At 42.2% G+C, this 15,541-nt stretch overlaps 1 protein-coding gene across 3 annotated transcripts in view; it reads left to right on the forward strand.

The window, feature by feature from the left end:
- The window catches only part of LOC311506565 (voltage-gated potassium channel KCNC1-like), a gene marked incomplete at both ends in the record, with an annotated part of 49,214 nt that overhangs the window by 29,382 nt on the left and 4,291 nt on the right, over positions 1–15,541 (forward strand). Inside the window, one exon of one of the 3 annotated variants that reach the window (XM_084570565.1) lies at positions 10,524–10,752. The exons of 1 other annotated variant lie outside the window; for it this stretch is intronic. In XM_084570565.1, coding sequence (XP_084426691.1) covers positions 10,524–10,585 — 62 coding nt within the window. Of the gene's footprint in view, positions 1–8,107; positions 8,260–10,523; positions 10,753–15,541 lie in introns of those variants that run through there. One more of the 3 variants, XM_084570564.1, reaches the window with a different exon arrangement.

The raw sequence follows: 15,541 nt of genomic DNA on the forward strand, positions 1-15,541 counted from the left end.
GAGAGAGATCACTCAAATTAGACATAATTGGAAATCAAAACCAATTTTTATTTATTTATTTATTTTTTCTTTTTTTACACCAAAGCGTACAAAAAGAACACACAAGGGAGGGTTGACTTGAGCGTCCTAGCTTTGGGTTGGGTGCCAGAGTGAATGTGGCTGCTGCACATTGGTCGGCTTCTTGCCCTGCCAAGCCAGATTTAGCTGGTTGCTGATTGGTTGGTTGGTTTCCTCCGTCCTCTACACTGGAACTGAGCTCAGGTCAGTTTTCACAGCATAGATTCTTTGCACTACTGATTGGATTTCCCCTCACATCCTTTTTAACTGAGACACTCTGTAGTACTTTGGAGGTGTGCATTAGCTTAAAAAAAAAAAAGTCAGTAAATTTTAGTTTGTTTTTGGACAAAAGATCGGGTTGTACAGGTAGGAGGAAAGAAAGCTAGGCAAAATTCAAATCCTAAAAACCCACATGCGCACACTGAGCTAGAAAAACTTTGAAGGGCTATGTTGACTTGCATAGTGGTGGCACTATTTGCTGTGCTGTGATGACCTATGAGCTTCCTCTCTCCCCTTAAAAAGAAAAAATTAGCTGACTACCTCTCGGAAAATTCTGCACTTTAGTTATCTTTTCTTAAGTTGCTGCCGGTCACGATAAGCACAGCTCAAGAACATACAGTGACGCACATTTCAAAATGGCTTTTGCTCTTAAAGTGCGACCAGGGCTCTTTTCCAATTCCTCTACGATACTCCTCTTTCCTTCCTCCCACTCTCTCTACCTCTCTCTCTGTCTCACTGACAGTGCCGCAGATTGCGCTGTACTCGGATGAGATTAATTATAGACCTCAATGTCGCCAGTGTCACTATAATCCTACACTGTCAGATCTGTGGCTGCGATGGGTGGGAAGAAAGAAAGACGTTTTGAAGGCATTCTGTGAGGACTGCATTGCAATGCTCCGTGCTGCTTTGTTGCAACTTGCTCTTTTTCTGGTTCCTCCGCCTCTTGTTCCTTTTTTTATACGTGCTAGGAAAAGAGCGGTGCCGCAAACTACTACTTATGTTTCGGAAAGACTGAGGCATGACAAGGACAAATGATAGTAATGCAATAAAAAAATATAATCCATGTCAAATCAACGCTCATGCACCTCGTTTTTTCATACCCAATGAATACCAATGTCAGATATTTTTGGATAATAATTATAATTAATAATTATAGCACATTTAATAAACAAAAAAAGGTTGACCTGGGTGCTGTACGTACAGAGTTGCCAAAGCATTACAAAAGAAGCATGCAAAAGACATATAAAGACACAGTCAACACAAAGAACCGCATCAAAGTTGGCAGGAGGTGGCTGTGATCGGTGGTGGCTAGAGAAAGTGCACAGCTCTCATACCATATTACATCTGGACTCCGAAAGAACTTCGATGAAGGTTGAGGAGCGGATGAACGGTGTTAAATTAGACCGCCATCTTTCCCCTGCCTCAACCAAGAACTGCCAATCCTAAAATGTAGCCATAAAAGATTGAATGAAAATTTAATCAGTTGTCCAGAACTTACTTGCAATTTGATTGTATAGAAACGGAATTTCTAAAGAAAAAGCTGCAGAGAATACGAACAGTCTTCTACACGTCAAATGGTGCATTACTCAAGTTTCCTATTTTATTAGACTGTCACTAACATAACCCCCTACCTGCCTAATTTGCTGTCGTTCTTTGCATGCTGTCGAAATAGTTGCAAACCCCAAGGGCCTGCACTCTACAGGGACTTCCGAAGGTGCCCTGTGGTGTCTGGCACCAAGACGTTAGCGGTAGATTCTTTAGGTCGTTCCTGTTGCGACTCGGAGCTGCTTTGGATGCCAGTTCATGGTTTGCCCCCCCCTCCTCAAACTACAGTCAGTAAGTACTCACCTCTGCTTACCCCGGAGTAACACACAAGCACTGCTCCGATGAATCCTCCGGCCACACTGACGTAGCCTTTGCCAAACCTGGTCTTCCCGTTTGTCTGACACGGACTGTCACCATTTATTTCTGTATATCTAACACCTTGACACGCACCATTCTGACAAGATAATGACGTGATTGTAGTCCTTTCACTCACTGGTGTACTGTATGGGTCTAATTGTTGAAGCAGTTAGGGCTAAAGAAAGAAAAACGTGCCAGTTACAACGTTTTTTGTACGCTTCAAATGAGTATGCTCCGTATGTTACGTATGCTTTTTAGGGAGCATAACATCACGTCTCCACAGGGGTGTAGCCTGAACAGCTAGGATTATCGCAGTGCCAAGAGCCTTTATAGAGACATTATTATCACTACTGGGTGCATAACACGACAAGAAAAAAGGGGCAGCTTTCTCACTTGATAAGGTTTTGATTTACCTGACCGTTACGACATGACATCTAAACAGTAGTTTATTTGGTTTAGCCAGTGTATGATGAACCATATTTTTTGTTGTGGACTAAATGATCTCTCTTCAGTTACACAACCATTGATCTATCTATCTATTTATTGATCCATCTATGAAAGTAATCCCTTGGTGCAACTTGCGACTGAAAGAAACAAAGCAAAACAAGTGCGAAGACAAACCGAATAAAAACAAGAGAAACTGAACACATGTTTTGTCTGACTGAAACTTTTGACCACAACTATTTTTTTTTTAAATAAAAACTGAGATCAAAATAGAAAATGAACTCCTGGAGAACATGTCGTTTGACTGTTGAATGATTGATTTTGCCCTGCATGGCTAGAAGTGCTGAAATCTGGAGCTGAATCAGCTGGAAGGGCTGAAATGAACTGATTGCTTCGCTGAAATTTGTTCATACTGGCAGATTTGGAGGCTGCTGTCAGTACCAAAGGACAGGGGAAATAATGAGATGTAGACAGATTTCGTTGAAAGGTCAAACGCTCAAGGGTGAACCGTAACACCGGCATGCGATATAGTCAAGGGCTGATGTCCGGTAACTAGGCGAATTAGCGGAAAAGCTGAAATGCACTGTGTTGCTTTGCTGAAAATGAATCTGGAAGCTCAGATGCGAAACTTGAGTTGGGAGACGGGGAAAATGGTGAAAGCTGCGGATCGTCGGAGTCATTAATCTCCATTACCAAATGTCAAAATTGATGTAAATGTTGTCATGGTGGCGCAAGATGAAGAGGCAGGGAGGCTTTAATAAGTTATCCATGCTAAGTGTATTACCTGCAGTACGTGGTAGTCAGCCGGCCCCCACTATGGTGGACATTGCTATTGTGCGTGCACGAGATACAAATCATTGTCACGGTTTTGATTAATATGGCACCACACTTTGTTTAGTGAATCTTTATTTCTTTGGTGTACATTCATCTCACTTTTCCATTCATCCACATTTTCCTCCCTCCTTTGCCTTTCCTCTCCTCCTCCTCCTCCTCCTTCACGTCTCCACAACAGCCGATTCTAACATTCCTGTATCCATTCGATCCTCAGGCTATCCTCAGTCTTACCCCCTGCACTGTGTTACTAAAGTCTGACTGAGTGGAGGTATGTACAAAGTCACCACGGCGCTGTTAACAACTACGCTGCTTTTGATTAGCTTCTTGCTTTGGCTTTGAAGACAATCAACCAGAAATGTTTAAATTGTGCTCTGGGGGGCTGAAACAACCTCACTGGTTGAGCCGTGCAAGCAGCAGAAGAAAAGCAACCTTGATGCTGCACTCCCACCGATGGTCATGGCTTCCCTAAACTGTAAAGATGGCTTAGTTTAATAGCTGCAGGCTTGTAGGCTTGCAGGGATTATGGCTTGACTGCACTGAAGATAATTCCAGCATTTAGTCTTACCCATAGATAGTTACTCATCTAAGAGGCCGCGCACTGTTCCTGCAATAGGTTTCGGTGAACTAACCAAGTTTATCTAATGAGCCGCCATTTAGTGTAATGTAAATGGCTTAGTGGTTCAATGGTGGAGAACTTATCACATCCTCTACTTCAGTAAAAGCACTAATACCACACTTTAAAATATTTAAGTAAAATATCGACATTAGACGTTTTCTCTGCAGGAAAATTATATATAATGTTAAGGCTGGTAATTATTGTTTTATTTAAGTTCAATCTGCAGATTATTTTCTGGGTCAAATTGGTTTAAATGTTGCACAGAGCCCCAAGCGACAGTGCTTGACCGTCCATAACGAGTTTGGTGACACTGACCAATAGGAGCACAGAGCCTCCTTCTGCACGGACTTAAGGATAAACACCTCACACTGCCTTCATGTGATGCATGGAGACGTCAGTGTCATACACAACAATTTAACGACATTCCTTTTCACAGAATTCCCTTTCATGACAGCTGACTTCATGAAAGACAGCACCATGGCAATGTGGCACTGTCAATACTGAAATAACATAGGACGCGGTTGGCGGAGGTTCTCATAACTGTCAAAACTCAGAGAATAAGAACAAGACACAGGTGAGGCCAGGTAGGGAGGAGCAAACAATCACAAAGGAGGGAACGCAGACAGAAACAGGAAGCGCCACTAACTGAAGGAGCATTTCAAAATAAAACAGGAAACAAGGAAAACCAAACAGAGAGTCCAAAACTTAATATCATGACAGTACACAACTCTGCCTCTTTCTTTTTCTCTCTCTCTCTCTCTTTCTGTATGTGTGTGTATCTGATCATTTACTACAAGTGTAAATGGCCATTTGTGTACCATTTGTGTACATACATGCAGTGTTGTGTTAACCGCACAACACAGGCATGCAGACCAGCTGCTCTTTAACCAATAAGGATCTAAATGTGAACCACATTAACAACCCATTGTTGTCTCTTTGTCCGTTTACGTCATCTAATACAACTTTACTTCCATTTTTTGTTTTTTTCCATCAGGTGAACAAACAAGTATAAATATATCTATATCAGACAGTGGCAGTAGTTAAAATGTGCCTGCGCTGCTTGTACTTAGCTTTGGGTTTAAAGTTACGGCAGCGTTTGCATTGCAATGCGTTTCAATGATAAAACGTGAGACGCTACTTTTGCTGAAAACAAACATCTCATTTATTAAAGTCTATGAGTGTAGAGCGCTGATTGTTTTTAGGCCATTGGCACAAGGGAACAGTTAAAGGATGACATATTTACCAGTTTTCCAGTAGGTCAAACGTGAAGAAGTGCTTAAGAGCCGTACAGTGTAGTGTATAAAAGTCTAAAACTTGAGTTGTTGGAGTGGAGAGACTTTTCTGTCTGGATCCTTTAAACGATCTCATGGAGGCTTTGTGAGACTGAAGATTAGTCGGAGCTGAGGACCACAGGTTAGATGATCCTTGGAGAGCCTGTATTGCATGATGTTTGGAGAGGTTTCCATGGCAACCAGAGCTAATTTTTACTGTAAAGAGTGTAGAGGCCAGTCTAGGGATCAATGAGGACAGGGTCAGACAAACCTGAGCACCAGTGGGGGTAGCCTTTAGTTCCCAGTTCATACAATTGTTTCTATGTAACAGATGATACAGATGTTTCTTAAAATTTACACATGCACCACTTAATCTTGAATCTATAATATTATGTATATAACAGAAATATTCAAAGCTTCACTATGTTGTAGCCTATACTCTAGAGCAGGGTTGTCTAACATATGGCCCGAGGACCAAAACCAACCCGCAAGAGGGTCCAATATGGCCCGCGGGATAAGTTTGCAAAGTTTTTCAATAGACATAGTTACAATTCCGTTTTTTTCCACCAGGGGTCGCACTGTTTTAGTAAGAGTAGCGAACATAACACAATACTGAGTACCAGTGCCAGAATTAAACTGTAGATGGCGGCAATGAGCTGAAATTGCACTTATTTCTCTTGAGTAATTTCGGGTTGTTCATAAAATGTTTTATAAAAAGTTGGCTCATAAAATGTAAACATGTTCATAATGCAATTGCACTTCTTTGCACTAAAACAAAGAGAAAGATTCTGAGTTGTTATTATCTATAGCTTATTATGGTGTAGAGGGTAGAGGGTAGGTCCCCTCGTACTAGGTTGTCAGACAACATGGTCAAACCTCCGCCATCGCCCTTGAGCCACGACAGAAATTTCTTTTAGAGAAAAAGTCACCAATGGAAGCACACTACGAAGTGACATCTTGAACTCGCTCGATGAATCAGTTCGCCACGAGTAGTTTTCAATTTCGAAGTTAAAGTGTTGGCATTTAAAAGCCAGACTGTGGAGATGAGTGGACACGGCAAAAACTTTTTAACATGTTTCCAAAATTAGCAAGTACAGATTTTGGAAGACACTGACACCAGCTGGCTTTGCTGACTAAAGAATTCGACCATTACTTCTCAACCGCAATAAGTGCTAAGGAATACAAAGGAATTTGCAAATGTTCCAGATGTTCAACCGTGTCGGCGCGGAAATAACATCAGCTTAACATAATAATACATCTGTCCCCATCTGGACCAAAATCCATGCTCAAAATCCTGGAATGACTATAGAAAGCACTGAGGTGGTCACAGACAAGGTCACCTCTATGTAGTGCTACAAAAATGTATATTCATTTATGGCCATGCTAAAATGTCACCATATTTGCTGATGGGACATACAGCACATATTTCAGAAACAGGAAATGTAAACTGGTCAAATGGAGCAACTGTAATTGATTTTTAAGTATACTGTATATGCACTGATCAGCCACAACATTATGACCACCGACAGGAGAAGTAAATAACATTGACCATCTTGTGACAATACAGTGTTCTGCTGGGAAACGTTTGGACCTGGCATTAGTGTGGATGTTACTTAGACATGTAGCACCTACCTAGACCAGACCAGGCACTCCCACCCCATAGCAATGACACTCCTTGATGGCAGGGACAGCCTGACACAGGCACACACACACAAAAACGGTTTAGGAACAACTACAAAAAAACATGACAAAAAGGATGATCCACAGAGGCCCCTCCCCTCAACCCATAGGACCCAAAGGCCATGTCCATTCTCTGATGAGTCATAAATGTTTCGGAGACACAAGCGAGACCTACACAATATTACCAAAGTGGTCATAATGTTATGCCTCATTGGTGTATATTCTCTAGCCTGTGAGCTAGTCACAGCATAGCGCCTTTGTGGAATTCATTATTTCTGCATTTATAATGGGTTCCTCCAAATTTAATACTTGGAAATTTGTTCTGGTACGAGTATTTCTTTGATTGTTCAGATGTTTATGTCTAGAGCTACACCAGTCAGTTGACCAGATCAATATCTTCCCTCAGTATTTTGTGTTTCAGTTTCTCATAGATATCTTGTGTAAGGTATTTTAGAAACTGTGCTGCCATTAACATCCATCCACCAGGCGGCAAAATGCTGTAGTTTATTATGTTTGAGACACTTAGCACATGTTAAACTGGTGAACACGAAACATCTGCATGTTAGCATTGTGAGTATGTTAGCTTGGCAATGTTAGATTCCACACAGCTGTGGTCAGATAGGGCCGCATATTTGCCGAATACCTTTAAACATGTTTAATCTGGTCCCCTGAATGAAGATGATGAAGCATGTTACAAGTGGAGGTAGCCTACAAATAATAATAAATCTTATGGGACGTCCTCCGACCAAAGGCCCATGTGTACATCCACTGCACCTGTGCACCCTCCCTCCCTTATGCAATTCACAGTGGTGCTGCAGAGCGCCACCTCTGGTGTCTAAGGCATATTGTGGCAACTGATGTCTGATTTTCGTAACCCATATTCCTGTTTTGTCTTGTCTCTGTCTGTCTATGTCTGTCTGTCCATCTGTCTGTTCCTCTGTACATCTGTCTGTCTATCTTTTTGAAAACTTCTTCCTTTGGTCTACAATATCATACCTGGTTGGGCTGGTTTTTATTTTGACTTATTTACCTTTTTGTCAACTTGTTTAATTTACAAATGCTTGTGACTGTAACAAATGGTATTGGCCACATTTGATGTGCCATGCTGCTACACCATAACATCAATGAATATACCATGGCAATGTTTCCTGTCATGAACTCACGCCTCTCCAAACATTTTGCACACCGTGAAAAAAAACAAAAAAAACGCCCACCTGTCCACGCCATCCCCGATCATGACCTCCATAACAACGCCACTCTAACCTTTGCTCTCTGACTTGTGCATGTCGCCGCCATCATGTAGCCACGGGTTATGAGAAGTCACGCAGCCTCAACAACATCTCGGGGATGACGGGCGCCCCTCTGCGCCTCACCCCGATCACCAACTCCAACTTCGAGCCATTTGAACCGCCTGGCCTCAGGCGATGCCACTCGCCCATCCCCTCCATCTTATAGCGCAGCCCGCAGAGATCGACAAAACGTCAACGACAATTAAAAGCTTCTTTTTCTTTTTCTTTTTTTTTTGTCTGAAGATCGCGCAAAAAGAAACACAAGCACCGAAGGAGTGTCGATTCATCGCCGCTGCTTTTCCATTCCTCGTTCATCCCTCATGTTTTCTACTTGATAGAATAGATAATGAAATTAGAGTGCTTGGAGCCACTAGTGAGCTGTATTTAAAGTTTTAAAACCACAGACCAGCTAGACCCTACTGATTAACCCCGAGCTAGACGCTGAAGCAAACACTAAAATAGACGAACACACCTGCCTTACTTCCAGGGATAGAGTGTAGGTTAGTCGAGACGTGTAGGATAGTCGAGTCGAGCTTTCCCTGTGCTACTTCCCATCTGTATTTTGACTGCACTTGCCCTTCCGATGCTTCAGCAACAATAATTAAGCGTATCTACGAATAAGAGACTTTTTTTCTTTTCCCTAATATGAAGCGCACACAGTCACGTACACACTTAGGCACTAACGTATCGCGGCATGTTTTTACTCGTGAGGATCCCAAGAATAAGAACTTATACCAACGAGTAGGCAGAAAAAGCATTTTTACACCCGTCTCCCAAACTGTAGCACCTTTGCACTTTAAAAAAAAAAACCTATATATATATATATATATATAAAAAGCCATGCAGACGATTAATTAGACTAATTAGAATGAACATGCTTCTTATAAGAAAGCAGTCAAAGAATAAGTAACTAGAAAGCTTCGTACAGTTTCCTTTCAAGTGCAGGCAAATCCAGGTCATGTCGAACAGGCTGATATTAAACACATAGCATACCTTTATTTCTGAGGGTACCTGAAGGCCACATTTACCCAGAGGATGCTCCGTAGTGCATTTCAGAGCCACCATTGTACAGTAAAACTATTTACAACCCCACCCAGAGTCTATTTTCCGTCCGATTATGAAGCAAAATTTACTGAATATACAGAAAATATGAAGAAAAAATTGTGCATTGTTGCCTGTTTCCATCCAGAAGGCAAATATTAGAGTCTGGGTACTAAGAGGTTGGGCGCCAGAAGCAAAAAGCGGGCACAAATTAAAAAACATTTTTTTTATTTCATTCATTTTTGTGGTTTTGGATGCAGAAACTCTTATCCGGGCTAAATAAGGGACAGATCTTTATTTTAGGGGGTCTCACAGTCCTGGCTCTGAAGGTAAGAAAGGTTCACAGCCTCTTCACCTCAGTTATGAACGTCTTGTAGTGTGGAAATGCTGAATATTGTCACTCATTCATCCTGATGGGTAAGATTTAAGATATTCCTTAACGTGTGAAATATTTTAAGGTGTCACAAGCCAAAAAAAAGGTTGGGAATCACTGTCAGAGGAAACGAACACTGTAGAGCCGGGGAATGAAACACGGTTAAGTTATTTCAAATGTACAGAGAAACACAAACATATAACCTGGAGCAGTAGCACCCGCCATCACCACCCCTCACCCTCTGTCTTCTCACCCGGGCGCTCGGCAGAAGGCTGAGCTGTAAAGCGAGAAGAAACGAGCGCTTCTCGCTTCTCCGTTGACCTTCCGTTCAGTCGCCGGCTTAAGGTTTGACGCGGTGGCTCGCAGAGAGCTCATTCGCTTTCTTTCTAGACCTAGCCTAGCATAAAATCTGGAAGCAGGGGGCAGACGGCTGGCCTGGCGCGTCAGGCTGAAACGTAATTTAACAATGAGATGCAGCGGGAAATGTGCAGAAAAAATAAATAAGTGTCAGTGTCGTGGAGTTCCTTTTGAACAGAGAGCTCCTACTGTCTGTCACACTCCCTGCTTTAGGTTTTTATGCCGGGTTAAACGTACCCTCAACGCGCAGACGTGTTGTCAGTCAGAAAGAAAGCTTGCCGGCGCTTCCAAAAAGCTTTACTCCTTGGAGGAATTAACTTTCTTTGTATCTGGAAAGGTTTCAGACATTTGCAGCTCAGCCTGAGGGCGAGAAGCATGGTTTTCCTCAAGTGTGAGTTCATCCCACCGCCACCACCTCCATCGTCACCACCACCGCCACCACCGTCACCGCCACCACCAACAGTGTTACTACTTGCACTGACTCCAGTGTGACTCAGCGGCCAGTGCAATATTTTTAGTTTTCTCCCTTTTTTGGCTTCTTTTTCTTTCCCTGTTTTTCGCCCCTTCTTTACTCCCGAACACAACCTCCCCCCCACCCCTCCCCCCCTCCCTCTTCTCTCCGTCCATCTCTTCTTTGTTTTTCGGCTGCGGCTGCTCAGTAGGAGGCAATGCGAACGGCTACTGGAGGGACAGCCCGTGGGAGAAGAAGAAGAGCGGGTGATGAACGCCACACACGGGAAGAAGAGACACAGAGAGAGAGAAAGAGAGAGAGAGAGAGTGTGAGAGAGAGAATGCGACAACAGGGACAAACACAGAAATATGCAATGTAGATAGACGAGACAGCTGCGGTTGGACCTGCGTGTTCACATATAATGTATTGTTACACTTGACGAGTGTGCACGAGGATGTTCGTGTGCGTGTGTTTGTGAACGCAGACCTGCATCTACCTCTGTACTAAGATGCACAAATGTCAACTTGGAAAAATGTTCTTTTTAATTTGACTTTTGAAAGAAACAGAGAATCATTCCGATGACGTTTGTTTTTACCGATTGCTTCCCTTTTTTGTTTCATACTGGGTTTTTTGTGTTTTGAGCTGCAATAGTAACCTTACTCATTGTGGTAGACAGTAACTCCATGTCTGTTGGTTAGATTTTATGTACCCTAAACTCTTGCTCTCGCCTCGACTCTCTCCCAGCTGAAAGTAACAGATCCTCCAGAAGAGAGAAATCCCTAACGTCTGATCATAGCCTCTTTTTATTCATTTGAGAACTGCTTAAAACGGCAGAGAACACTTTAAAAAAAAAAAAAAAGCGCAATAAGTATTTACATTCAACCTGGGAGTGTTGGGAGGAGAGAGCACCTATATAAAGATAATTGTACATTTGGCATTTTAGGGGGGAGGAAAAAAAACAAAAAAAACGCTTATTCACTTTCTTGCTTGAGAGCGAGGCTTGAATCTCTGGGCTCTGTGTTTGAAGCTATAGCTAGAAAGTGATTAGTGTAGCCTAGATTTGAGACTGGAGGGAGCGGCTAATATCTGACCTGATTCTGTCCAAATCCGGAAATAGTGCACCACCGCCGCCACCTCAAGAGACTCACTAATTAACGCATTATTTAACAAGGACTCGAACGGAAGCAGGGCTCGCCAACTTTGAAATATAGATTGGAGCGGGATTAAGTATCAGGGAAGTCGGCGATTTTTTAGCTGCCGCGCGGGTCAGGGTTGTCGGGAATTGACAGTCTAAAGCGTTTAAAGTTTTAAGGTTAAGGATGAATAGGAGTCAATGGGGTCGCCAGTCCCAAGACTATCATTGCAGGTGTTTAAGGAGTAATTTTGTTTTCTAAATGTGGAGTCTGGAGGACGAGGGGGAAGGGTGGACCTAAAAATGTGACCCTCAGGAGAATCTAGAGGGTTGGGCCTCATGCATGAATCGTGCATATGCACAAATTAGATCTTTATGTATTACAATACCCAGCAGTTAAGCCAATGGGCAGGGGGAAAAAGCCAGCCTGCTTCTGGTTAAAATGTTTTGGAACCAAATGAAACCATCAGCTAAATTAAATTGTGGTCTTTCCAGAATAATATCAGACTGCACCTGAAGACATAGAACTGACAAATGGTCCTGGCCCCCTCATAATAGTATCCTACTCCTGAGTTACTATTTGGCGTCCATTTTCACATGAACCTTTTTTTTTTCCGCTACAGGCAATTTATTCTAAATGTATTGAATTAACTAAGCTCTATCAGGTACCCCGTCCATTTTTTGTTTAGTTTTTTTTTTTTTATCTGAGTTACTTGTCAAACTGCTAAATCTACTTATATTTGTGCGTCTTCATCAAGCATATCGCTAAATGGCGTCAACATATCCAATGGGTCGCCGCATGTTCTATGAATCCTTCTCAGGATTTTCCGGTTTACCTGTTATTGCTTTGTGCAAGAACAAACGAGACAAATGAACACGAGGCCCACTCTATGAAAAGTAAATGAAGGAGAAAAACTAGTGGTATTGTCTGAATAAGATTTACTAGTGCATGATGATTTGATGTCCAGTTAATCTAACCTGTCCTATCTTAGTAATGTAATTATGTAATCGTTTTGTCATAGATGTAATACGGCAAATAAGGGAAAACTCTCCACTCATACAAGATTTTTATTTTTTATTTTTTTAATTTCGGAGTGGACCGTGGTGCACCAGTCAACCAAAATCAAAATATGTGGTTTGGAGTCTGGAAAAAAAAGGTCGAATGACAAGGCCTGTGTGCATAGAAAGCATATTTGAAGGTTGTGTAAAGAAGGTTTTCTCTTATTTTCTGTAATAGTGGAGATTGGAGAGTTGGCATCCCCGTATGAACCCTGTACCAAAAATTTTAATTGCTAGATTTTAGCTGAAACTGTATAAGTGAGAAATTGTTGACAGGAGTTCAAGTATATCCACAGAGGAAAGACACAGAGTAAAAACACAACTCATCATTTTCTCAGTCACCATCAGATTGAAAAGTCCTTACTACGCTCCAGGCAAGAAAGTGAAGCTGGGTTTTTTATTTTTTTCTTCTTTCCAAAATATCACGTTGTTCTTTTCAATCTATGTGACCCTGATTAGGGCAGGGTTTTTTTGTTGTTGTTGTTGTTGTTGTTGTTTTCTGAACTTCTAGCTGGGCGCCAGCTTTCAATTTTCACCCAGGAGTGTGAATGGATGATTTTTCAGAATTAGATTCCAAATTACAAACTCACTTTCCAGCAGGCACCTTGCACGTACACTGCTGAATCTGTGTACTTGTTTCTCGCCATTTCCTTCCTTCCTCATCCTACTCCCTGTCGCCCACTCGTTCTGAGTGGGCCTGATCATTTATCACGTTGATGTACATATGTAAAGTTTGCGTTTAGAAGAATCTGCATGGGTTTCCATTGCAAGCAATAAGGATAATGATATGACTAATAACACGAGGAGGTTTGATAAGATTTTAAGCTTAATGAATGTATATTAAACATTTAGACTACTAAAAGAGTGTATTCACCTCTTTGAATGCAAGAAGAGGTGGGACGGGTTAACGTTATGCATGCCAAATACTATGATGCTATTGGTCAGAATAGACCAACTTAGGTATTGTAAAGGGGCTGGGTGAGGGTGGGAAAGTTTATTTTTGCTAATAGGTCTTGTACGGCTGCTTTCTTATCAATCTTGAGACTTATAATAGGAGAAATAGTAACAATCGAAGCTTTTTTTTGTTTCCTTCTTCTTCTCTTTTTGCCTCTCTTTTCATTGAGAACTGTTTTGAAAGCCCCCAAGGCCATTTGACATTTGATTAGATATGTAATGTATATATGCGTGCACATGAAACCACCAGAGCAGGATCCAGAAAAAAACAAACAGAAAACCATGATGTGAGTGGAGCGTTTTGCTCCAAAAGACACAAGTGACGAGCGCAAGCTCGTCCCTCCCTACGTGCTTCCAGCTATTCCAAGGCTTGACTTGGCTCGTTCCTCAAGTGGATGTTTTTTCTCCACTCTTGTGATCACAGCAGTCTGTGGTCTCTCTTTTCCCTCTGACCCCGTTTCTGTTGGTAGAATCATCACAAAGATGTCGAGGGGTGGGGGTGGGAAAAAATAAAAAAGGTACAGTGAGGAACAGGACCTCTGCAACATAGTAAATTACACAAAATGAAAAAGTTGTGTCAGTGACAGCTAAGTAACTACCTGATGCTACCTAACTGGGATGGCACTGGGGTTATCAGACATACTATTTTCATAAAGAACTGTGGACTCATGCTAAGAAATGAGAAAAATCCAGCTTCTTCCATCGTTTTCTTGACTCTTCCACAAAAGACAAGAGACTCTCCTCGGTAAAAATGTTTCACCCTGTGTTGTTCCCATTCGGCTTCTCGTTCATTGTCCGCCCACGCTGTTCCCATCCTTCCCGCCCTGTTTGTCGTTGCTGGCATTTAAACTCCAATCCGAGTTCAAAAGACAGGACGCCTCTGCAACGATTCAATGCAACCTCAAAGCAAATGAACCTGCTAGGTGGCCTCAGGGACAACTTAGTGGTGGTCTCCTTTTGCGGAACCTCTACCCAAACCAAATCATCCATGTTCTTTGGTTATAATTTAATTAAATCCAAATTTGTATGAGGATGTTCACCATGGAAGCATGCAACAGGGTAAATACTGGTCCAAGTAATAGGCTTAGTCTGATAAATGAAGAGGAAGTCCAGGGATTGAGTTTAATGTAGTGCATGTTGCAAAACAACCTGCAAAATCAACAGAGAACAATAACCACACCAATGAACCTTGGTTGGCCACTCTCCTTGTTGGCAATCCATACGTAATCAGGCACGTGGGGAGCATTGATGTCAACCTATTTTCTTCCAATAGGACAGCTTTCCAAAATGGTTCAATGGTCTATTCCTAGCTAGCTAGCTCTGAACGAACCTTCGATCAGTTGAAGGCTTCATGGTCATGTCAAAAGTCTTTGAAGAAGTTGCATTGAATTCCTAGAGAGAAACTGCAATTAGATTCAAGTCAATTCAATTTCAGCCTCTTATTTGACATCCTTAAGCTTCTGCCCCTTGTTGGCCACGTTTCTCTCCTTTTCATCCTTTCACAACTCAGGTATTTCTTTCTCGGTCTTTACTCCTGTGCCCCTGTGTTGGTCTTCTTCACCCATGTTTCCTCAATGATGTACCCAATTCATGTAAAACAGAGAGACTCGAGAAAAGAAAAGTTGAGCTTTTCTTTGCTTTCTGTGCCTGTGAATGCCATGTGCTCTGGTTTGTTTATTGCCTCCTTCAAACAAAAAAATGCTGTTTTGTTCCCTGTCCGACTATGCTCCCAGTGTTCTCCTTGTGTTGTACCATCATCCCTCTGCCCCCCCCGTCACGGTTACTGTATCTCACGTTCTGCGATACGCCAGAAGCCCTTAATGAATGAAAAGGACTGGAGGGGGTTTGTTGTAGACGGGGGAAGAGGGGAACAAAATGTGTTGTCAAATGATGTCTTCTGAGTGGATTGTCAACCTAGCATCATCAGAGGGAGGAGATGGAAGAGAAAAAGTTGGGCAAGAAAGAAAAGTGTGGTGATTTGGAGGAGGAGAAAAGAAAGAAAGAGCCGAAAATCGCTTCCCCATGTAAGAATGTGTACCTCACCGTTATTCCTGTGCACCCTCCACTCGTTGTGTTTTACT

The sequence above is a fragment of the Chelon labrosus genome (assembly GCF_963514085.1).
Source record: "Chelon labrosus genome assembly, chromosome: 21".
Taxonomy (NCBI): Eukaryota; Metazoa; Chordata; class Actinopteri; order Mugiliformes; family Mugilidae; genus Chelon; species Chelon labrosus.